Source organism: Strix aluco, chromosome 2 (assembly GCF_031877795.1).
Source record: "Strix aluco isolate bStrAlu1 chromosome 2, bStrAlu1.hap1, whole genome shotgun sequence".
Taxonomy (NCBI): domain Eukaryota; kingdom Metazoa; phylum Chordata; class Aves; order Strigiformes; family Strigidae; genus Strix; species Strix aluco.
Window position 1 is genome coordinate 130,364,367 of NC_133932.1, and position 26,073 is coordinate 130,390,439.

General features: G+C 37.7%; 1 protein-coding gene across 30 annotated transcripts in view; it reads right to left on the reverse strand.

Moving 5' to 3' along the window:
- The window catches only part of DLG2 (discs large MAGUK scaffold protein 2), a 1,053,560-nt gene that overhangs the window by 277,340 nt on the left and 750,147 nt on the right, over positions 1-26,073 (reverse strand). For all 30 annotated transcript variants that reach the window (XM_074816343.1, XM_074816342.1, XM_074816341.1 and 27 more), the window contains 2 exons: positions 18,134-18,278; positions 15,040-15,181 (listed from right to left, as the gene is read on the reverse strand). In XM_074816343.1, coding sequence (XP_074672444.1) covers positions 15,040-15,181; positions 18,134-18,278 — 287 coding nt within the window. The remainder of the gene's footprint in view (positions 1-15,039; positions 15,182-18,133; positions 18,279-26,073) is intronic.

Consider the following 26,073-nt stretch of genomic DNA (forward strand, 5'->3'; position numbering starts at 1 on the left):
CTTCTGGTTTTGTCCTTTGGGGGAAAAGGAGTAGCTGCTTTACTTAAAAACTGGTCTCACTCAATGCTAATAACATTCATAGCAATCTGACATATGATTTGAGAACTCTCTGTGCCTGACTTTCCCAGGGAAAACTTTACAGTTAAAAAAATGGCAATTTAAGATTACCAAATATCAAAATAGCAAAGCTGTCACTCATTTGGTTATAAAGCATTCTGTCAAGCATTTAGTAAAATCCCTTTAAAAATGCTTAAGGTAGCAATTCTTTTTAATCAGCATATTTCACACTTGTTTCAGAGGGTTGGATTCAATAATTTGTTTACTAAATCAATTGCTGCTTTCAATACAAAAAATCCAGAGAAAAAAACACTTCTATTATTTTACTTTAGACCAATACTGCCTTTTATACCCTCAGAAATCACTTCTGCTTTTAGGCAGTATATTAAAGAACTAGTACAAATATCAAATATAAATGATACCTACTATGAAAATTGAAGAAATATTGCCCCAGTGCAGGAAGATGACTAAAAACTGCAAATTTCTCCATGACTTAAAACACTAACTAGTCCATTAACAACTTGCTAGTTTCCTACATTCGAGTTAATCGTCTTCTCTGAGTGGTAGATGACATGAGAGTGTTGCTACCCCTTGGATATATTGCGAATGCTCAAACTACACTGAGTCATCAGTGAGTGACCATCCAACCTTGTGCTGAGACACAAATCATGCCACAGAGATGGAGAGATACGAGGGATTGCTCTGTCAATTGGCAGTTACAAACTGCTTCCAAAAGCAAAATGAAAGTAAACATTCACCATCCACCTAGATATTAGTCCATCAAATACAAACACAAAGCCCTAACAAAATGTCTTGCAAAGCCCAGTAAATTTTAAAACATTTTGTATTTTTCACTCCTTCCAATCTTGCTGGATGGTAAGATAACAGAAAATTGGAACAAGTCACTGTGCTGATGTATAAAGTACTATAGATAAGTGATACTGTGACCACGCTAACAACATACCCTCTGTAATTCAGCTGAAGAGAGAGGTCTTAAGGTTAAGAAAAGGAATTCAAACTTCTTATCCTTTTAAAGCTTGGACTCTGCTTAGAATAGGATTCAGAGTACCAGCTAATTCCAGTTATGAGTGCACTTCTTGTAAGGCCTATGAGCTGGTCTGAGATCATCATAGCCACCTATTTACCATCAGATGCCGTCCATTCCTCAAGGTCATTAAGATCACGGACTGATCTGGTTCTTTAGATACCTTCATACTACTCAGATGCATATGCTAATACTGCCAATTTCGTAGCTGGGCCCTGGCTGCACATTTTACTGGCACAGAAAAGGAAGAACTTGAAAAATAAGCAGTACATAACATCAAGGGTCCAGCTCAGATCAGGATAAACTTATTTTCTCTCTCAATTTGATTTAGTAAATATAAATTAAATAGTGTAAAAACAATTGAAAGTTGAGATAAAATATGGAAAGGATGAGAATGATTAAAATGTACTGGGCAGATCACTGTCCTGGTCATACAAACTGTACTTCATGCAGGCCAGTAATCCTTATAAGTAATAGAAGATACTTGCTACAACAGACTGTCTTAAAATATACTCCCGACTCTTCACCTTCTATATGTACTAGTACTTACTTCAAACTAGTACTTAGCTACAATAGTACCTACCTACTCTGGAAGACAACAATCCTCATTTAAAAAAAAAAGAAGATCATTATGAAGACCACCCAGCTTTATTAAATGAGTCTTCTAATGCAGCATTTTCTCTTGTCATTTATATTTCTCCTCACCGGAAGAAGAAGAAAGAACTTCTATCCCATGGGATCAGCCCACCTGGCAAATCCTGTCTCACATATCTTCTTCTCCAGTTCTATGACAGAGACAGGTTGTCTTCTCTCAAAGCATGGGATAAGGAGAACGATATTTAGAAATAGTTTCTAATGTGCCATTCTGAAAAATTACAGCCAAGATCACCTCAACTTTTCTTGCAAAATAATTAAGAGCCAGACTGAACATAAACATTGAGGCCTTATTTTATGATGCATTGAATCTTCAAATGAATTTAAAAACATGTAGCAGGTCATTTAGCATGCTGTAACAAAAGTGTAAAAGGTAGTTTATTTGCAATTGCTTCACCTTCAGATACAGCAGGCACCTCTTCAGAAGTTTTGTCTTATTTAAAATAAATACTAAGCAATTTTTGCAATTTTTAACATGAGAAAGAACAATGAACTATGTTATGGCATTTATTTTGTCCATTATCTTCATTTTTTTTAATACTTACGCAAAAAATCCCCTTAAAATGCCAAATGTGGGAATATTACTGTATACTTCTTGGATAATTGTAATATCGCTTTTAATGAGTAATTATCTAATATGGGTCTACTCTGAAACAATAACTGCTGCTGTAACTTCTTATTTAGCAGATCTGCTCCCTTTCTGTCTTTAAACTATTTAGCGACAAACATACATTACAGTTCTCTGTCTTTATCAGTGAGCTAAAAACCAAGCTCTGATAAATGACAGCAGCAAGTGATAGGTCTAGATGGACAGCAGTAACTAGGTTAGCATGAGAATCAGCCATACAATAGTAGAGGAAAGGCAACCGACAATATTAGTAGCATAGCTTGGCTTGAGTGTGCCTCAATAGATAATTCAATCAAAGAGACAGAATCAAGTCATTCAGTGCCACAAGGTAAGCTTTTAAATGGTAGTATGAACAGCAGATAGTCATAAACTACTTTTCTAGCTAAAAAAACCTGAAAGCTGGAATTGTTAATCAGTATAGACGTAACTGTAATGAGGCACAATTTCCACAGAAAGGTATAACTGGTGAAAAAGCTAACAGTAACAGTGGGAGGTAGAAGATTGATCTGACACTGGTTTTATCTATTTATTTCATAACAGATAGCGTAAAGAAAGCAAATCTTCCTAGTTGTTTGTAGTCCTCATTACTCCTTGTTTGGATCATCATTGTGTTATTGTTTCAGGCTGGCTTTATTGCACAACAGAAGTCATAAGAAAATGGCATTATTAAAACCGTTCTCTCCTCAGCACCATGCAGAGTCCTCAATTTAATTTTAACTTTTTTTATTGCAGAATCCTCTTTGGTAGGTTCAGTTGCCAACACATAGCGCATTAAATGCTAACAGTTTCATTTTTTGGATTTTAAAACCTTTTATGATATGGAAAGAAACCAGCTAAGCTCTCACAGCATATTGAGTATGCAGGGCTATAGCCAGGAAATGCTAAATTTAATCTGAGAGAAAATAAATCTCACAATGCTACAAGTTTCCAACTTTTTTTTTTTTGAGTAGCAATTCTTAATGCTACCCAAGTTCAGTAAAGACAACCAATACATTAGTATTGCTAATACAATGCTGCTGGGAAGTATGCAAAGAGCTGTCTTTAAAAGTATATCACTATTAAGACAAAAATCAATGGTAATTTAATATAAATGAACTCTTCTAATAACCAGTGATTTTTATACATATGTCTTTTGACTTCTTTGAATATCTTCTTCACATAGGCTTCTAGGAGAACCACATATCTTATTGTTCAGTAGGTTTATTTAGAAATGAAAGTGGATTTTATTTCATAGGCTGTGTCATGGCAATTCAAATAAGACCCAATATGACATGTTTATTTCAAGCAAATGAAAGACAGAGAAGGGGTGTGAAGAGCTGGAAGAAAATACCAGAAGTACATTACCTTAGTTCTTTCTGAAAATCCTTCGATAATCAATGATTTCTCAACTTTCTCGGTATTAACTGCTATTTTCATGAGCCTTAAAGTTTTCTGTAACTGCAAAACAAGTGCTTAAGATCATGGCTTTTTTTTTTTCGCATGGTAATGAAGAGTAAGGTTTGTCTTGTTCCTCTTACTAATACTATTTAAACGTTTTAATCAGGCTTGCAAATTAAATGGCCTACAAGAAGGCGTAAGTATAATTTAGAACTTTTAATATTCTACACCCAAGTCTACCTCATTATTCTTAGCCATTACGAATTAGGAAATGAAATGACTGCTTAATTTGAAAAAAATCAGTAATGATTTTCTGTTGCAGCAATGGAAAAGAAAGTTGTTTCACAAAGGAAAGGTGAGACTATCAGATCAAAGGCTCTAGTCGCTTGCAGTAACTTTTTAGGAAACAGGGCCAGTAAAGCATGGCCCTTCCCTGCTCAGCTGCTGAAAAGCAGCAAGTTAAGGACCATGTAGTCTAGGAACTAAATCCAAGCAAATTGTGGTTAGTAGGCCTATGCACCATGAATTTGAGCACTTATTCTCATGCGTATTTGAACATTTTTATATTCTTAGGCTTCACAACACCCTGTGGCAAAGAGTTCCGCAAACTAATCATGTGACATACCCAAAAACCTCTACCCTTGTGTATTGTAAGCCTGTTACATATACTTAAGTAATAAGTAGCTTCCACTGGCTGTATTAGAAATAGTCAAAGCTATTACTTGGAGATCTCTGATAAATATGTGTGGATTACTCAGGACATAACAGATTATCTGGTGACTTGATAGTAACTAAATTTTTACTTTAATATAAATTATTCTCCCAAATTAAGACTCATTATTTAAAATAAATTTGGGGTAGCAAAATGAAATCTTATGATAGGCAGACAACTATTATGCATTTGTAAAGTTTAATAATTAGTTTAAAATTAAATTTGTGTATTAAAGATACAAAATATAAAATAGTTGCTTTGCAATTTAGCACTTTGATGTTTCATTGAATGGAACAAATAATAACATAGAGCTAAGAAATACAACACTGACCTTTTTCGAAAAAGCTGTTGACAGGTGTTATGCAAGTACACATTTTTATATGATAGCATAACTAAAAACTGTACCACTGTATTTCACCAAGGGTCTAATTTAAGGCTATACAGAAAAACTTTTTCTTAACTGAACATTTAATGTGCAACTCAAATAGTGTTCTTTTAAATATTTTTTTTTTTTTAATAATTCCTTAGATTGATCAAAGACCAAACCAAGAAAGAAATCCTATTATGGGACACCATAATGAATTCAATATAATCATCAGCAGGGTCGCCATCTTAAAAGCTAAAGCATGAGAACTCTACCTCGTGAGAGACCGGGAGTAACCAGCAGTGGCAGCAGGCTGCCATCGTCCAGACAGACAGGCAGTGCAGGTGAACTATCATGACAGACTGCCTGGGGGATCAAGCACGTGTCATGCAAACCCCAGAAACCTCAGGCTCCTCTCCATTTTTCTAGAGATATAGCTCTAGCCTGATCCTGCCAGCATCTTAACAACAACTTTTCCTACTTGCTCTCCATCTCTGTTCCTTGCTCCAGTCTTCTTCACAGAATCACCAAATCACAGAATCATCTAGGTTGGAAAGGACCTTGAAGATCATCTAGTCCAACCGTTAACCTAACACTGACAGTTCCCAACTACACCATATCCCTAAGTGCTATGTCGACCTGCCTCCTGAACACCTCCAGGGATGGGGACTCCACCACCTCCCTGGGCAGCCCATTCCAATGCCCAACAACCCGTTCTGTAAAGAAATACTTCCTAATATCTAGTCTAAACCTTCCCTGACGCAACTTGAGGCCATTACCTCTTGTCCTATTGCTTACTACTTGGTTCAAGAGACTCATCCCCAGTTCTCTGAAACCTCCTTTCAGGTAGCTGTAGAGGGTGATGAGGTCTCCCCTCAGCCTCCTCTTCTCCAGACTAAACCCCCCCAGTTCCCTCAGCCACTCCTCGTACGACATGTGCTCCATACCCTTCACCAGCTTCGTTGCCCTTCTCTGGACATGCTCGAGTCATTCAATGTCCTTTTTGGAGTGAGGGGCCCAAAACTGAACACAGGAATCGAGGTGCGGCCTCACCAGTGCCGAGTACAGGGGCAAGATCCCTTCCCTGTCCCTGCTGGCCACGCTATTTCTGATGCAAGCCAGGATGCCATTGGCCTTCTTGGCCACCTGGGCACACTGCTGGCTCATGTTCAGCCGGCTGTCAATCAAGACCCCTAGGTCCCTCTCTGACTGGCAGCTCTCCAGCCACTCCTCCCCAAGCCTGTAGCGCTGCTGGGGGTTGTTGTGGCCGAAGTGCAGCACCCGGCATTTGGCCTTATTGAAACTCATACAGTTGGCCTCAGCCCATCGCTCCAGCCTGTCCAGATCCCTTTGCAGAGCCTCCCTACCCTCAAGCAGATCAACACTCCCACCCAACTTGGTGTCATCTGCAAACTTACTGAGGGTGCACTCGATCCCCTTGTCTAGATCATCAATAAAGATGTTAAACAGGAGTGGCCCCAAAACCCAGCCCCGGGGGACACCACTTGTGACCGGCCGCCAACTGGATTTAACTCTGTTCACCACCACTCTCTAGGCCCGGCCATCCAGCCAGTTTTTTACCCAGCAAAGCGTGCGATCATCCGAGCCTCGAGCAGCCAGTTTTGCCAGGAGAATGCTGTGGGAAATGCTTCTTGCACAACTATAGATTATCCCAAATCTCATGTCTCACTGTCTGAGGGAGTTGATGGTTCAGCAGCCCTGAAATTCATTGCTGCTCTTCTCCAGGACATTTTTCTCCACTGCTTCTTCATGCCTCTTCACCCATTTCTCACTTATGTTCTTCCTTGTCCTAAATTCCCCTTCCCAATCCAAGTTTTCTTACCCAGTAAATACCAGTCTTCCCTTCTTGTGATTTCCATTCTCACACAACGAGTGACAAGTTCTCCCTCACTTTCACACCCAATCTCACCATAATTCCTTGCCAAACACACCCCACCCAATTCCTCCACTCTTCAATGTTAAAATCTGACAGGACTGGGCATTCAGAGCACAGAACAGAATCACTCCTGATTATGTTTCTGTGTCAGAAAGGGCTGGAAGAAATAAGTAGAGAGAAAAACGAGCTCTGGAATATAATGCTGTGCTGAATCATACCGGCTTTTTTAAACAATCTAGTCAGTATTCCAAAATTGTGGGAAGCTTTGATATACCTTAAGGAGTTCCACTGCAAAAAAAAAAAAAAAATTAAATACATTTTGGAGGATAAATGAACTGCAGTTGTTCCAAAGACTTACGTTGGCATTGAGATAGATTTTCACAAACGCAGTAATATTACTATGTGGATTTAATTTCATCAGGTACCACACTTCAACATCCTGAAGATATGTATGGAATATTACAGTATTTAAAATATAATATAACTACAATTTTTAACATAGAATGGAACAGAATAGAACATGAACTAAGCCATGTAATTCTCCCTCTATCCCTTAAATGACCAAGCTGCTATGGTTAAAACTAAATGCAGTTTAATCTGATAATAATAGTGGTTAATTAAAATTACTTTAAAAATAATACATATAATTTACACTAAATTTTAAAGCAAACCAAACATATAATCTTTGCTATCCCTAGATAAACAAACCCACTCCAGACAAAACCTGAGCATGAAAATATTAACTCGAACAATTGATTTGAAGAGGAAGAATAAATAAAATGCATTGTCAGTCTCACCATATTACTATATATAGTTTATTCTCTTTAGGGCATAGATCACGCTGAGTTTGGGTTAGGCATAGTGATATGATTGTTAAGAGCTCACAATTACCTGTCATATTCATGTAACTACATCAGTGTACTTCTGCATATCTTTTATTCACTCACAGAGTAACATCGGGTCAAGAACATGGTGTAAAATTCACCACTTGAAAGTTCTACCTACAGTATTTGAAGATCTTTTTCACCTGGGAAACATGAGTTTCAGTTCTGTTCCCACACAAAAACTAACAGGAAATGCAGCTAACTCCTTTCAGCAAATATACACTTTTAAAACATGCAGAATATTTTGTCAGTGGATGGTCTAAGTCAACAATAAAGAACCCAAAAGAACAGTTTTCAGGACTCATTACTAAAATCTGCAGTTCTTTTTTCCTATTGTTGTGCTTCATAAAACCATCGTCAGAAAACTGTTATTGATAGTTTTATTGAACACAAACCATAATATTAGTTGTAATGGTTTAATACTGAAAAGTCAAATCTGTGTATCAATACGAATTTAAAGGTGCTTCCATAAAACATCCTCAATTCAACTAACAAGTTTACGTAAGTAAACAACAAACAATTTAGGAATGTTACTTTCAATACAGAGAAAAAATCCCCTGAGACTTCAACTTAATGGTTCTCCTTTTTCTCCCTTCCAATCTCCAGCACCTCCTCCTCATCCAGAATATGTAATTTTGCAAAGATGCATGTAAAAAAAAATCAAACATGCTTTTCACAGCAAAACAGATAACTCAGCTTTTTCATGCATGAATCTTTAATATCTAGCCAGAGTTAAATGTTAAAGTGAATTTTTTATCAGCTGAAGTACAGAAGTTTGATGTTACCATTTTCTGAAGTTAAAAAGGAAGTAAAAACTCAATATGGTTGTTCTTTATTTTTATGGATCTTTTGCTGATGTTATTTGTTAAAGACAGAAGGGATGAACATCTAAAAGCTACAGGATTTTTAGCCTATAATTTCAGTATTTCTGGAAATAGGAAGGCAGACATCTGCTAAAGAGTAAATTCTAACTACTCTCAGCTGTATTAGTAATGAATGTTCCACAAAAAGACTAAAACAAAAAATTACTTTTTTTCTTCCTACTATCATCGAAAATTTGGTTGGAATGCATCTCTGTAGGTCATCTCATCCAATCTCATGCTTGAAGCAGGATTATTGCCAACACTAGATCAGATCAGCCATGATTTTATGTAGCCACCTCTTAAATACCTCAAAGTGTGGATATTTCACAATGATTCTAAGAAACCTGCTCCAGCACTACTCCACCCACCTGGTGTCTTTTTTTTTTTCTTCTCAAACTGAAATCAGAACATCCAAAGCCAACACTTGCAGCCATTGGTCCCTCTCTGCTGAGAAGAGTTTCATCATCTTTGCTACTGAGTACTTAATAGGGTGCTCTTAGATTGCCCCTTATCTCTTCTTCACAACATTAAACAAGCCCCAGTTCCCTCAATGTTCCTCTAACCTTCATGTGATTTAGGACTCTCAGAATCTGTTGGACCCTCTCCTGTTTTAGCACAACCCTCTTGAAGTTGAAGAACAGGAATTGGTCAAGTCTTCTAGAACATAACTCACCTTTTTCTGCTGGCCACACTTCTCCTAATATAGCCTAATATGCTGATTACCTGACCGGCAATGGGAGTGCACTCCTGGATCCATGTTCAGCCTGGCATCTGCTGTAACCTCCAGGTCATTTTCAATGAAGCTGCAATTCAGATGTTTGTTTCATGGCCCATAAAAGTGTGTGCAGCTGTTTCCACCTGAGGTGCAGACTTCTTACTGAACTTTAGGAGGTTTCTCCTGGCCAAGTCCTTGAGTATATCAAGATCCCTCTGGAATATAGCTCTGCCATTTGTCACGTTAACCACTCCCCCTTAATTTATTATCCGCTGCAAATTTGCTGAGGGTGCATGCTGTGTCATGATCTAGGTCATCGATGAAGGTATTCGCTGACACCCAAAGTATCCTGAGCTACTCTGCTCATCCCTGACCATCTGACAGATGTTAAGTGATGATCGTTACCCTTTGAGCCTACTGGTTCAGTCAGTTCCCAACCCAGTCTCTTCTCGTAGTTCATTCTTCCTCAGCTTTCAAGTGAGAGTGCTGTGGGAGACTGTGTCAAAAGCCTTACCAAAGTCTGCCGTTGCATAAAAATTAGCATAGCCATGATTGGAGAAGATTAATGAGCAAGGTGATAGCATATAATCTCGGAGATACCCAAAAGGCTATCCAGAAGGTTTCCAAACCTTTATAAATCATATCTTCTTTCCAGCTACGGATTAGTTGTACGTGTTTATCCAACACTTTCTCATGTTTGAATGAGAGGCTGCTGGAGGAGTTTTAAAGGGTGCTCCCCGTGTTACAGCTTCTCCTACCCACAGAAAAGGTGTGAGAAATACCTTTGCAGCCACTCCCCAGGGCAAGTAGTGGAGAAGAGGAATCACCATGTGCCCCCCAGCAGATCCCAGACGCACATCTGTGGGAGTTATGGCGTGGGTCAGGTATGTCTTTTGGAGTCAGCTGTGTTTTCACCTAGCAAAGAGGCATTTCTGCTCAAGGCAGCATCTGTGCTGTGGCACTGGTTGGTACAGGGCAGCCACTGCTCTCCCCTCATCCAGACAGCTAGTCATTTCATAAGTAAAGGCAACCAGGCTGGACAAGCACGTGATTTGCTTTTGGTGAATCTGTTCTGACTATTCCAATTACCCTCTGGTCCCTTAAATGCCGGGCAAAGATGATGTTGAGTACTTCAGTCTGAGTACTTCCGTCATTACTTTGTCTTCCCCCCCATTCATCAGTTTTTCCCTTCATCAAATTTTATCTTCATTTTTGAAAGTAGCACACCCACAGAATCAATTTTTGTTTTCCTTTATGACCCTTGTAAGTCTTAGCTCAAATCAATCAGCTTTCTGATTTTGCCATTAAGCAGTCAAGCAATGCTTGTTCTACACCTTGCATTTTAGGTCATCAGAAAGCATTTTGCTCAGCCAAGAAGGTTGAATCCCCCTCCTTCCCACTCAACACAGTGGTTCATTCCTGAGTTCTCAATAAGTTTCATTTAGAAATCGTCCATCTTTCAGGGACCCTATGTTTCCGTGGCAGCATCCTAAGAGATTTTGCTTAGTGATTCTCCAAAAAGGCTGAAATCTGCTCTTCTGAAGTCTACAGTCATAACTTGCTGACTATCTTTCCAGACTTCCTTTGAATCATGAACTGAACCAACTCATGGTCACTCTGATCTCAGCTGTTATTTATCACCACCTTTGCCACTAGTTCCTCCCTTTACATAAGCAGCAGGTCAAGCAGAGAATTATTCCTGTTTCTCCCCTCTAGCAGCATTAGGAAATAGTCAGAAACACAATCAAGGAATCTCTTGCATTGCCTGCACAACACTTTAATCTTACTAGAAACTACAACAAATAAGGACTTGCTGAATGATGATGACTGTATTGAGAATTACTTGGCATATAGCTTTTATCCACTCTTGATTCCACATTCTACTAACCTGAAATTGTGTTATTTTCCTTAAATTTTAAAATTCTTTATAAAAAATAATCTTTATAAAAAATACAAGAAGACAAAACTTCCGTCCTGAGTGAATTTAAAATGAATCCAACAAAACAAAGTAAATTATGCCCACCACTGACAACATTTTAGACCAATAATACACACAACTTACAAAAGCTCAGAAATTAAAAGACAACATCCCATTGTCATGGTGTCCTTGCCCATGGCAGGGGGGTTGGAACTAGATGATCTTTAACGTTCCATTCAACTTAAACCATTCTATGATTCTATAATCCAGCTTCATTAAAACTTGTGGCAGAAGACGATTTGTTACTTTTCTATCCCTTGTGCTTGGATTAAATTTTTTTCTCCCCATAGTTTTATTGAGTAAAAGTTGTACTGAATTTTTTTCAGATGCAGATTCAGTATCGGACCAAAAAATAAAAGTTTTTATCAGCAGAAACATTTCTTTTTGTTAGGCAAAACACAAGTATTTAGGTAAAAAAGCCTTAAAACTGGAACAAAAAATGAAAAACAAAAAAAAAAAGCAAGAGAAAGTGGGCAAATCGAGTTGAATGTTCAACCATTTAAGCTTTACCGATAGATTCATTATGGCAAGTAAGTTAAAAGAAAGTTTGTCACTCAAATCACACATACAAAAAATTATGAAATTGCAAAAGCCTCTTATAGTGGAGAAGTTACTGGCACAAATGAAAAACTGCCAGAAGTATTGCCATATTATGACTGCACAGGTAATAAATTTCCTTATGTGATCACCATATAAATTAGCCCTGAAAACCTATTACAGCAAGAACCAGGTAGTTTTAATGGATAGCACTGCAGTAGTTGGCAATCATCTTAATTATAAAAAATTATGTGAGGAAACCTAATTATAAATGCTGCAATCAAGGGATCTATAGGTTTCACTAAAATTATCAATATGATAATTAACTTTCCGAAAGTCTTTCTGAACTGGTCTTTCTTTTAAGTCTTTCTAAACTGGTCAGCAACGAAGACTTTCCAATTACCTTCTTATTTTAATGGCAGACTCATCAACAAATCCTATGGCATTGCACAGTAAAGAGCACATTCACTATTCTCAGTTTATAGCTGTGAAATTTTCTGTAAGAATTAACTGTGGCATTTTCAATAGTCCCACTTGAATCAATAGGCAATAATTAGCTACATGGACATTTGAAAAAAAAAACCAAAACAGGCTCAGCATCGTTCAAGGGTTCAATGGTTTGGTTTCGAAGGTCAGAGCTTCTTAGTCATTGCAGTAAGAGGAGAAGCTCTTGTTTGGGTGTCTTTCAGATAGTGCTGTATGATGTATGTCCAGTGAGGAAATGCAATGGCAAGAAGTGCCATTTTTCTTATGATTTATGACATTTAATCTTTGTGCTTTTGTATCCTGTGTATCAGTGTAGCACATAAGCTATGATTATTAATATAATTAAGTCCATAATAGCCTCTTTCTTTTCAATAGGTCAAAGTAAATACCTGTTTATAACTACTAGATTTTCATCTCATTTGCTCTGATCCATTCAGAGTCTGCTCCTATTACTTGACACCTTTACTTCTGCCAGTGCTACACCTTCCACAGGTCATGCTTGGTAGAGTCAGCCTCTCATGTCAATACTTTCAATGCCATAGAAGACTTTGGATATCAGCCCTTCCTTAGACAACACACTAATCTGGAAATCCAGATAGAAGATGAACACAGGAGAGGAATATTTCACAGAATATATATGGCTTCTCTTTTTTTACCCCAGATAATACAAAATGGACATTGGTGTGAATACCTCAGTCAATGATCAGGCTGTATTAGCATTTGGTTTTACTGTCTGCAGCTAAACCAGCAAAATTCACTTGTTTAAAACAAACTAAAAATATCAGGATAGGAATACATCCTTCTTCCTAAAAAGATCAAAAAGACATACTAATTAATTTAAATATATATCCTGCAGGGTTCTTTGAGCAAGTATGCTTTCTACTGGGTATCTACTGAACTAATGGACTAGGACTGTCATTGCCTTCTCTTCTATAACTACTTTTTCTTTTTTTTCCTTTTTTTTTTTTTTTTTTTCCGGTAGAAGTAATTAGGAAGTTAAAATCAGCTACATGTAACACAAAGAAACACAGGACTGTCTAAATATACTTCTTCATTACCTTACAGGTCTTCTAACTGTTTAAATGGTCTTTTAATTCTCATGGCAGGTTTTCTCCTTTTTTTAGGGTTACTTCCTTCACTTCCTGTGACTTCTTGGTCTCCTTAGCTATTATCTACTTTTAAGGTTGCATTTTTTTTGCTGTTTTTACACTTTGCCAACTCTGTCTCATAATAATGGCGTTGACATCTCATTACAGAAGGAGAGAATTCAGCACTACAAGCTTATTGACAAAGCCTTCATCATTGTAACCCAGATACTATATTGGTATTCTTCATATACACAGGCATTTTAGAAATTATGAGGTCAGTACTAGCCCAGGTAAAGCCGTGATGCATAATTTAATGAAATCAATGTTTTACCTATTAATTAGAAAATGTAACTTCTTGGAACTCTCTGGAGAAAATTCATCCTAATTGAATGTCTCGTAAGTTGAAGGAAAGCAATGTCAGCTTTGCATTCTCAACCAAAACAAAGGAGAAATTCTTCTAGCCAAGACAGGGAAGCAAGGTGTGGTTTCCACCATTTATGTCCTGAGTAAACACTGTATCATGATTTAGTTACTCTGAATCTGTCTGATCCAACAAGTTAAGCAGCTTGAGATCATAATCATACGCAACAAGAAAAATTAAATGCAAATTAGCAAGTTATGAAGTTGATGAATATGTAAGTGGATGAGATTCTTTGGCTTGAGATACACAGTAGGTCAGGTTACATGATCAGAACAGCCTCCTACTAGCTTTAAACATAAGGAATTTATAAATACTCAAGCACAGAAAGAAAATAATTTCTCATTTTCTGTGGCACTAGACATTATAATGAGGGCTCATTTTACAAACTTAACAACTGTTGTCTTCTAAGTGAATGATAGTGCTGTTCAAACAAAAAAATAAATACACACTGTCTCATCAGTGACATTCAGCGTTGATCTAACACAAGGCGTAAAAGAATCCTCCCAGCATTTTCCTATGTGTCTTTTTTACTTGGAAATCAACTATATAGATACAATTCTGCTACTATGCTTCCATATAGTAGTCACAATTCTTTTGGGATTATTAAAAAAAAAAAAGGTAAGAAGCAATTTCCAGGGCCTTTTTGCTGATAATCACATCAGAGAAGGCCTTTTATAAAGGTATCAAGTGCCACTGCATAAACAGTTTCCTTTTAACCTCTATGCTCTCACAGAGAACTGTTTCGTATTATGATTGCTCTAATGGTTAAGAAACTTTTTTCAGTTTCCCTCCTATATTTATTTGCAGTCAGTTCATAAATTTTTTTTCTTTTCCCATGGTGTTTTCTCTCTGTAACATTTATCTTTCAATGTGTGTACAAAGAGCAATTACAGGCTATTTTAGCCCAGCTTTCACTAAACTATGTAAGATCACTAGACAAGCTGGACCTTTCAGAGCGTACTGTCACGGACAGGTACAAATGCACATACAGACCCTCCACCCATACATGCAGTGAGCCAGGTGAGTCACTGATCCTGAGATCTAGCTGTGTTAAGAAGGAGAAAATTTATTCAGTGCCATCATTGCTCAAGTGCAGCCACGTTGTTTAGGAACCAGTGCAGGACTGCACCCAGACAACATGGACCTCAGGTCAGCATTCATTCATATGATCTTTCTCTTAGATGTCTTCATACCTGTAACAGTTTCAATTCATCTTCCCTTGAACATGGGTCAAAAGAACCATATGCCGTATTCTATTTGAGGTGTACTGAATGCTTTAGCTATGTCCTTTGCAACTGTCATGAAAGGTAACAAATAAAGAGAAGCATCTGACCTGGTGTAGTCGTCCTCCACAAGCATGTGCTTTGGAATGGGTGAGTATCTTCCCGGTGAGATAGGGGCCAGGGATGCCTTGTACTCTAAAGTGCCATTGTTTCCAGAAGAGAGTATATGATTTTCCATTGGTGGAGAATAAGCTGATGGTAAGAATAAGCATTTCTTGTTAGCCACTTTCATGTTTGATTAGATGTAACAAGAGTAGCATTTTTTAGTTAAGTATCAAGAATGTGCTCATTGTTGTAAATAACATCAAAACAGACAGTCCATGCCTGAGAAAGCTTAAAATGTAACAAGAAAGGACAAACAGCTGGAATTTTCCTGAAAGGTTAATAATAATAATAATAATAATAATAATAATAATGATGATGATGATGATGGCTCATTTGCAGGGATTGACTCTTTAGAGGGGGTCTGAAGAAGAAAGGATAGTTTGGGAGACAGGAAATGTTTTCTTTAATTAGGACTGACTTGAAGAAGGAAATGTAAATAGGAGAGGATGAAATTAGAAGCGCTCTCCTCTTCTTGGCTCCAATATACAGCAATGGGAGTAATATAGTAAGAGCTCAATGCAGGATAAGAGCAGGAATTTTATGTATGGCAAGAATTATATATGGTGAAGATTTAAAGCTGTGATCTACTAAAGGTGCCAAAATTCCCAAGATAATAGAAATTTCATTACCAACATACATGGTATATATAGATCACAGTAAATCTGTATATTTAAAATACAAAGTGGATACAAATCTCTTATATATTAATGATTAATAATTAAAATTATAGGATATTCTATATTGGGTCTGTGGGTTTTGTTGTTTGCTTGCTTTTTGCTATTCTGAAGCTACTGGGGATATTTATGACTGGAGAGATGTAATAACAGTTGTATTCAATCTTTAGTTAATGTAATTAGAAAAGGAAATGATAAATAGGAAAAACAATGATACATGCTTCTGCAATGAGCTATGATTAATTTTCCCATGAGAAGGCAGCAGCTAAACTTTCCAGTATTAGTTTTAGTCTTTCTTTCAGATGCTGAGATACAGAATGTTTCAAGCAAAATATCTCTACAGGGAAAGGCCATTACCCGTTCTGAAATACTCTGAATGTGTAGGTATAATGAAATGTTCCCTAAGGATAAATGAATCTGTATGCACCAACAGCCTCGGATGGGCTACTGCAAATCTTTTCAACCTTTACTCTCCCTCTGGAATTACTTCTGTCTTCTCATATGCTGCTGATCTATAATCTGACATAATAAAACACACTATTTTAGAACTCCCAAATTATTATTTTGGAAAGTATGATAAAGCAGGAGATTGGATAGGAACATTTAGCATTTTTACTTCTTGGGCTTCACTAAGATCCAGACCAGACTGCTACTGAACAACATGATTGCCATCTGTTGTAACATTTGCTAACTAAATAGGTATCCTCAGCACAGTTGAGTATACCACCTGATGTGCACGTTACAAAACACTCCCTTCTATTTCTATGGAGCAGTCTGAATAAAGAGGATTATGGATATTTAGCTTCTCCCTCAACTTCTCCAGTCCACAATAGCAACACTATGCAAAAGTGCAGAAAAAATTAAATTTCTAGCATTTACTGGGAAAATATGCCTTTGCCAGCCCTCGGTTGGCCTTAGGTACCCCTAGGATTATTGGCAGGAGATCAAGATGGGTATAGTTCAGTTGCTGAAGCTCTTATGAAAAATTAAACTGCCATCCAGTCGTTAGATGGTCCAGATGGTCCCTGTTGGTAGGTGAACCCAAGGTGGGCAGTTTTTATTGAACAACTAAATGAAGAAAGGGAGTTACAGCAATGAACTGTTTAGACTAACAGGCACCAGTGGCATAGTGAGCTGCAATTGAAATGTTAAGACTGCTGTGAATGAAAGGGAATGGGAATGCCTGGGTATGGGTACCAGGAGGACTGGTAGGAGGGGTATAAGAATGGCATGTATTGATAGCACCTAGATTCATCAATAGGTCATCAATTCTCAACATAACTATGCGTAACTTATCAGGACAGCCAACACCCAAACTAAAACAAAGACTCAAGCCATTAAGAGATGATGGCAGGAGATAAAGACTAGATTGGAGCCTAGGACACTCAGATAAGGAGACAAAAGAGAAGTGAGTAAATCCTAAAGACATGTATAGGTAGGACAGATGGGAGAGACAGAAGATGCTAATTGCTGTTGTCTCCTTTAAGTGTACAAAAAGCACATCAGCAAGGAAGCTGCCAACTAAGAAGGTGGCATATGTATATGAAAAGGACTCCACAGCCACCCACCCTTGTACTTGATCATTTCAGGTAGTCCTGGTGATGCAGCTTGATGCATATCTTTCTACCTGAATGCTGACCATGAGCCTAGATGATTTTGAGTGTGTGGATATGACAGCCTGATTGAAATCAGTTTGGTTTAAAACAAAATCATCTTCTCTTCCTATGAGATCCTTCACTGAGCTTTATTATATTGTTTCAACAAGGCCTTGGTCCTCAGTGAAAAAATAGCAGATAACATACATAAATACTAGGCAGACTGAGAATAAAGCAAAGTGGAACAATAATTTAAGAATTGGATATATACAGAAAATAGGTAAATTTTTGTAAGTAGAGAAGTCATTTTTACATTCCAAGTAAATATTTTATTCAAATATGATATATATTTGCCTCAGGTTTTTCACTAAGTTTGTACAAGATGGTCTGCTTGTTCCAATTTTTCAGTGGATGGAGGACTCCAGTCTACAAATCTAATCATATTTCAAAATATATTTGCATATACTTATTATTGTAAATGTCGTAAGAGCTACAGTTCCGTCTGATCACCTGGACAATGACTAATTGGAATCAGCACAACGGTACATCAGCTACATTGTTATTTTTGCTTCAAAAATACTTTAGCAGAGTTATATTATTTGTAATATTTCATGAGCGTAGCATACTTAAGTAGCAATAAACATGTCATTTTTGTAGCCTTCCAAGCTGTTTCATAAACTTTAATGGCGCACTTTGGACAATCTATGAAAAAACCACAATCATCTGACAAACTGGTATCTCCTACAAAATGAGTTGCAGAAGTCACTTACAGTGAGTAATATCTGGTGGGCCATATGGATCGGTCATGTAAATGGTGGTGGGCTTTCCAACTTTCAGATACACTACATCCGATGTGTTCTTCAGTATCGCTACTGCCTCTTCATGGGTAACTTCTTCTAAACTGTAATTATTTACCTTAAAGGAGAAATCAGACAGGTGAGTCAGAATGCAGAAATAGACACAAAAAATGACACAGTCTTGCAGTTATCACAATGTTGGGAAAATGCTGTAGTCAAAGAGCACTGAAGATTACAGAAGCGGTATTGCAGCAAGGTAGAAAATACAGTTTTCTTAGCACATGTATATTCAAAGACTGACATAGCAGTATTGATAATATCACAAAATCATAATGGGTTGAAGTGGCACTTGGTCTTGTGAGTAGAAAAGCCCTTTGTGATATTCTGCTACCAATATCATTGTTAACATAAAACAATATTTAACAATATTTTAATAACACCACGTCATTTACAGAAACTGATTGAGTTATCTGACCTATCAAGATGAACCGCCCAAATTCACCTCTCAGCATGCATGGCTGGAACCTCAGAAATACTTAACATCCCAAATATTTCCATCCCTGCTATGACATTGACCACTGAAATAATAATAAGAGGTACAAAGTGGAATAGAGGATAAGGGGCTGCCTATGAGGTGCAGGAAATGAAAAAGGGCAGTTCTGGATGGGGGGAAAGGGATTTTCAGTGTGAAAGTTTGTCAGTTTTCTGGAAGCACAGAAAAGAGACATTGAAAAAGTAAGAGAATGTAGTACTAGTTCTGTGCTTTATCAGAAAAGAAAAATACTTAACAAGAGCAAGGATAAGAGTACAGGACTACAGATTAAACAGGGAAGGAAACAGTGGTAAGAAACCTTGTCTGTTTATGCTTTACTCCCAGAGAAGAAAATCAAAAGATAAGTGTCAGAAGTGGTTTATTGTAGACGTGTATAAAATTTATTCACATATAAATCCACTATATCCACAGAACGTCAACAACAGGTTGTCCTCCTATAAACAGAATAGTGAATGGTCCCTGCCTCAAAAGACATATCCTGAGCAGAGAAATTACAGGATAGAGGAGAAGAGTAAAGAAGGGTGGAGATACAGGTTTCAGACATGGTGTGAGTTAACAGAAACCATAGAATCATAGAATATCTTGAGTTGGAAGGGACCCATAAGGATCATCGAGTCCAACTCCCAGCTCCTCACAGGACTACCTAAAACTAAACCATATGAATAAGAGCATTGTCCAGACGCTCCTTGAACTCTGACAGGCTTGGTGCCGTGACCACTTCCCTGGGGAGCCTGTTCCAGTGACCTACATTCACGGTGAATGTTGTATATGAAACACTTCATTGTGATTTTAAAGTGCCATCCTCCAAGTTCTAGTTACTACAAGGATTCATTGTAAAGATTATGCAAGATGGAAAAAAAAGTAGCTCCTCAACTATAGTATAACATAGTACAGCTGTAAATCACAGAAAAAAATACATACTTTCTAGGGAATTTAGTATCAGTAAATTATCAGAGACTGGGCTGTGACAATAAGCTACTGCCAAAGGGTTTGGTAACTGGAAAGAAATCCAGCTATTATAAATCACTGGGGGACACTTCATACCCAGATGTTTTCATCAACACCAAGACAGAATGATTGCTATTGGACAGTATTGCTAAATGTAAGGATTCTCTTTAAACTTTGCTCCTTGTATAATTCTCAGACTTGGTTTTAAGGTTAATTGAAAGAGGCAATGACATGCATGTTATGACAATTTGACATGAAGAGAAATGATACAACCTAACACTCAGAAGAGAGTTGCTGACACTCTGTGCTGTATTTTGACAGGTCTTCTATTTAAATAAAATGTGATATCAATCTTCTATAAATTTCTCTGTTTTTCCTTGTTATAAACAGCAGCCACATACATATGCACTTTTAATAAACAAATGTCTTTTAAATTACTAGGCTGATAGCAAGAAGAAGTGACTGAAATTAAGCCTTTCCTGTTTATGTATTTCAAAACTGCCAAATACTGAAAATTCACACCTTTGGAAATATGAACGCACAGTTATCCTTTACCTTTTCTCCTTCCCACGCTGTCTGTACATTGTATCCATCTTGTTGTCTTTCATCCTAACTGCAAGCTTTTTGAAGTAAAGAAAGTCTCACATAATAACCTCCCACTATAGCGCTGCTGTCAATAAATGTTCTTAGTCAAAAAAAGACACAAAAGGAAATATCATAGCACTGTCTGGACTTTGACTTCTGGTCTTTTTAGGAGTGTATAAAAACAATTAAGACACATAATTGACTTGGTGCAATTTTTTCCCAATTTTTTTTTCTTGGAAATCTAGCTGACAAAAATCATGGTTAGGACTGTTGCATATCCATCACAACACACTTGGATGTCACAGTTGTGCAGCTGGAGGATAAACAGTCATTTTAGAAACAGAAAATATAGTATGATATATATAAAACTTCTATTTGCTATGACAGGTCCTACTTCTTATTTCCCTGACAATAACTTTACAGGACAGGTATTTTACCAACGATATGTACAAGTACAAATCTTGAAGTTAAGAATTAAAGACGAAGTGATTTCTAAACTACGAATTAATGTCTGAGTAGTTATGCATTATGTTTATACACTTTAAGATCACAGAGATCGTTGCAAAGTTTATGCACAATGATTATTTTTTTGTCTCATTTCTAGTATATATAAGCCTAAGTGTGCAGAATATTGAGGAAAACTGAAATATGTAGAGCTGGAACTTGGTAGAACTTGAAAGAAGGTAACACGAGTGGAATCAAGATACAAAGGAGAACTTCAGAGAAAAGATGCTGGAAGAAAATTTGAGGAAAAGAAAGGACCCTTCAAAGTAAACAGAGTTCTGTTATAAAAAGTATTCCAGCAACATATACCAAAATTCAAATATTCAAACTCATCCCAAATATATAGCAAATTCGAGGTTTCTCATCTCTAGAGAGAACACTTCTAGAAAGGAAGTTTGCTACTAAATTAATTTTGTCCTGGACTGCTCACTTCTCAGTAAACAAAGAAATAAAGACAGACTCAATGTACATCAAGAGCAACTAACTAACTAACTAACTAACTAACCACATTGATTCATTCATTAAGACAAAGATTCTCAGCAGTGCCATAAGGCCTCTTTCAAATGGAAGCTCTTTGAGGAGGAGGTAAACCCACTTTCCTTAGTCATTGCCAACATCAATTTAGGATTACAGTATGCAAAATATACTACGCATTTCCCAGTTTCCTTCAGAAGGCAGTCCTTGCTTTGGAGCTACAATTCCTGTTAATACTAATATGGGCATGTATCAATATATTTTCTACATTTTGATCATAAAACAATGATTACAAATGAAGAAGTCTGTATGTATTCTGATATACAACAATGAAAACCTGAATACACTCAAAAATTATATTGTTCAGCTCCCTAGATATTATTGTAAGATGACTGTAGTATGTAATTTTTTTCATAAGGAAATCTCTGGATATCATTTTTCAAAACATCATGCCAGAGACGGTGATTATTAGGAAATATGATGTTGTAGTTGTGTTTTATGGTAAGATTTACAGAGAGAGGACAATCTCTCAGACTCTCCAAGACAGACTATTTCTTGAGCTTTTTCTTGTTTCCATAAAAGATACCTATTTTAACAGAATTTCAAGTACTAAATCTGGCTCTTTCAGTGATTGTGGCACAGTCAATGCATCATACCAAAGCTTCACTTCCTGCTGTCATGATGACCTTAGTGGAGCATATAGTTTGAAAAAAAAAGAGTTTAGTTAGAGGTAAAGAAAATAAAGAGTGGGAGATGTGCACAAAATAAGAAATCAAAGTGTATATGGGATACAACCCTATGAGATGCTGAAACTTTCATGCAGAAGGACTGACCTCAGAGCTGAGTGGGTAGAACAGTTACTGCATGCCAACTTGCTGGCTCTAAGAAGCCAAGTAGCAACAAATTAAGGGGGGAAAAAAACCCTAAGGCAAATGCTAAAAAAAATTTATCTGACTGGTTGGTCTAGTTACAGGAGTTGGATGCTTGAGCCACAAAATGCTGTGACAGGAGACAAAGGAGAGGAGTCAGAAGTAAAACAGGAATGGAGCAAGTGGGGCTTTTCTAATGGGAAAGTTCCATACACAGAAAATTCAGAAATGCAAACAGCACCTGAAGTAAAAAAGAAATTAGGAAAGCTGTCTCTTTAAATAGAAAGTATGTGATACAAAGACATACTGGTATTATGGGAAAAGAATAAGAGGAAGAAATAATATAGCAATAGAGAAGGAAATTAAAGATACAAGTGCAATCAAAGAAGCTATTTGAGTGATGGGCGAAATCAGTAAGAAATGTTTCCAAAGAGATATAAAAAGACTGGGGTGGGTTTTTTTTTTCCTAAATAGCATAATCAAGGCAATGAAGTGTAAACCTAAGCAAGAATTATCTTATTTGGAAGTTTTCCTAGATTCATATTGGAAAACAAAGGCACTGAGAAGTAGCTAGAGTGAAAAGCTTAGAATCCCCAAAATGACTGTACAAGTGTTCTAAAGAATAACTTCATTCACAACAGCACAAACTGTTAACAGAACAAAAGCTCTGGAGGAATAAGTCTGTTTTATTTGATTTTCTTTTTTTAAAGGGAATTCATTCCTCTCCTCTATTGATTTAGGGTAAGAGAGATTTGATTCATGGAGTGAATGAGACAAAGAGGTGATCTTTACCTTACCAGTGGTAATGTTTGCATTTGTGTAATATTCTACTTTTCATTCAGAAAGTGGATTTTCTGGACTGAATCCTGTGTGAACATTTGCCAGTAAACACCTGTGATGTGTCAGCTGTAAATCTAGAACACTGATAGCCTTTTTAAAAACTCACCATGATTTAAAAGGCTGCAGATAATGAAAGGTTTTTCAGTGCTGAAGACCAATCATTTGTCTTAAGAATGCAAATCTGTTTTAATTAATTAACTACTTATTAATTAAGTACTTATAATCCCATGGACTCCTGAGTTAGTTGTACAAGTGCTGGACTCTGAATAGAAAGAAACCAGCTATCTTCAGATGACAGTCTGTTAATCCCTCTGAAATTAGCTTCCTTAGATTATTGATAGTTATGGGCTAAGTGTCCTAAACCAGATCTGCTCTTTGCAGAGAAATGCAAGAGTTTGTGCTTCGCAAATATGAGACCAAGCAGTGGGCTTCAGGCTTCAAGCAGCGTAGTGCACACCCAGTGCAAATGATACTGTACTATACTGGACCATCATTTTTCAATCCCAGTTTACATTGATTTTGGTAAATAAAAATATGTTTTCAAGGCTAATGAAGTGGCATGAGGATGAAGGAACAACCAGATAAGAGTATCATTAGAAGGAATAAATTGGGAAGCTTATTGCTAGGGTACAGTCCAAAGACAGATCATAGTAAAGCTATGTCTGAATGTTAGATAAAGCATTGCAAGGCCAGAGCCAATGGCAGTGTAAATCTGGCTCAGAGCCCAGCACTGCATCAAAAGGGATGCAGCCACCAAACTCAGGTTGGTTCAGTACTATTTCATTTTCCACCTCAGAATGTAATTTTTCTAGCATATTTCCTTTGTGCTAGTCAGCTAGTACAACCCACAGATCAGGTACTATCTGTTCACACTGTTTTCTTCCTTTAAATCTAACTGGGTGATGCTTGTACTCCATCAACTGGCATCACAGTGTAACTCTGGATCTGTGGGTGCACCTACCTGAGCAAAGTATGTGTGCACTACGAGTGACCCACAGCAACAGAGGGTCTGGATGATATGACATCCATGCCATACATGTTTTAAGGGGGTTAGTTTGCATTCCATCGAGTCTGCTGACTAAAATGCCTGTTCACAGATGCAATGCAATGCTAATTAGGAATGCTCCTGGATCACATTTTCTGTTGCAGTTTCATTTAAAAAAATCCTATTTATTTTCTAAAAGACCATCCCACAAGACAGCCAAAATCACTTTGGAAGAGCGCTTCTGATCAGAACCCAGTGCTAATCTAGATGCATTTTATATGACAGGTTCTGATTACTTTACCACAAGCATGGTCCTGCATCCACATACAATCTGAAAGAAACAGATACTATTACTAGGGAATCCTGTAAGGAACATACCAACAATTGTGCAATCACAACCCCATTGCAGCCCAACACCAATTGTTTGGTGTTTTCACAGGTCTGCAATGGGGTTGTGCTTTTTTCAGCACAGAATTGGGTAGAAAGGAAGCCTAAAATTCTGAAAAGGAAAGTGACTCCTGTTTCCTCCTTCTGTTTTCAGCAAGAAAACAGAATCATTAAATCTCTTGGTATGTGAGCAACATCACTTTTCCTATAAGCATAAATAATCCCACAAAAGTCTGATCTCTCTGACTACATGGGCCCAGAAGCAACAGGATACCAAAGATACAAGGGTACTTTGGCATATAAGACAAAGTTTTGAAAAGCTAATACTTATAAGAGATAAATATTAGCTTAAATTATCTTTCAACGCCTAATGTTTTTAGAGTTTTTCCCAAATAATACCTTCCTTCTAGCTACTAGTGTTGTTTTGTACTAGTAAAACCACACAGTTTTACATTGATTTCTCATTTATCTATTCTGTAGATAAACTCCTCCAAACTGAGATGATGGTATCAGATAAAAGAAAGTAATTATTATCTGAGAGGTAATAACTTAAACCATTCTTCAGCTCTTCCTGATCACAGAATGAGGTTACAAGGGACCTCAAGGATCTTCTGGTCCAACCGTTCTGGCAAAGGCACTGTCTAGACAAGGTGACCCGGCACCCTGTCCAGCTGAATCTTAAAAGTGTCCCATGTTGAGGAATCCACCACTTCCCTGGGGAGATTATTCCAGTGGCTGATTGCCCTCACTGTGAAAAATTTTCCTCTTTGCCCAATCGGAATCTCCCTACTAGTAACCTGTACCCATTACCCCTTGTCTTTTCCCTGTGACTCCTTGTGGAAAGGGAGTCTCCATCTTCTTTGTAGCCACCCTTCAAATACTGGAACATGGTGATAAGGTCTCCCCTGACCCTTCTCAAGGCTGAACAAACTCAATTCTCTCAGCCTTTCCTCACATGACAGGCTTCCCATCATCTTTGTGTACCTCCTCTGGACCCTCTTCAGCCTGTTCACAGTTTTTTTTGTATAGCTGGGACCAAAACTGAGCATGGTATTCCAGGTGTGGCCTGACAGTGCTGAGCAGAGTGGGATAATGAATTCCTTATCTCTGCTGTTATGCCCTTGTTGATGGAACCCAGCACCCCGTTGGCTTTCTTTGCCTCTGCAGCACACCGGTCACTCATACTGAGCCCCAGGTCCCTTTCCACAGAGTGGTTCTCCAGCCAGGTAGATTCCAGTCTGTGCAGCACTCCTGGATTATGTTTTCCCAGGTGCAAGACTGCAGTTGTTAGCCACTCTTCCAGCCTATGAAGGTCTTCCTGCAGGGTGGCTCTCCCTTCCAAAGTATCCACTTCCCCACTCAGTTTGGTACTGTTAGCAAACTTAACCAGGGTACACTTGATCCCTTCATCCAGATCACTTATGAAGATATTAAACATTGTTGGGCTCAGTATTGATCCCTGGCGGACCCCACTTGTGTCAGGTTGCCAGTTTGAAAAGGTCAAATTGTCAGCCAGTTCCCCACCCACCACACAGACCACTTGTCTAGACTGTAACGTCACCATTAACAATGACCTGGAAGAGGTGAGGAGTGTAACTTCACCACATTTACAGATGACACTTCACTGTGAGGACCAACCCATATACTTGAGGGCAGGGCTGCCATCCTGGATAGGCTGGAGAAAGGGGCTGAAAAGAACTTTATGATGTTCAACAGGGAGAAACAGTAAGTCCTGGCCCTGGTACAGGCTAATCCCCTTCAATAGCAC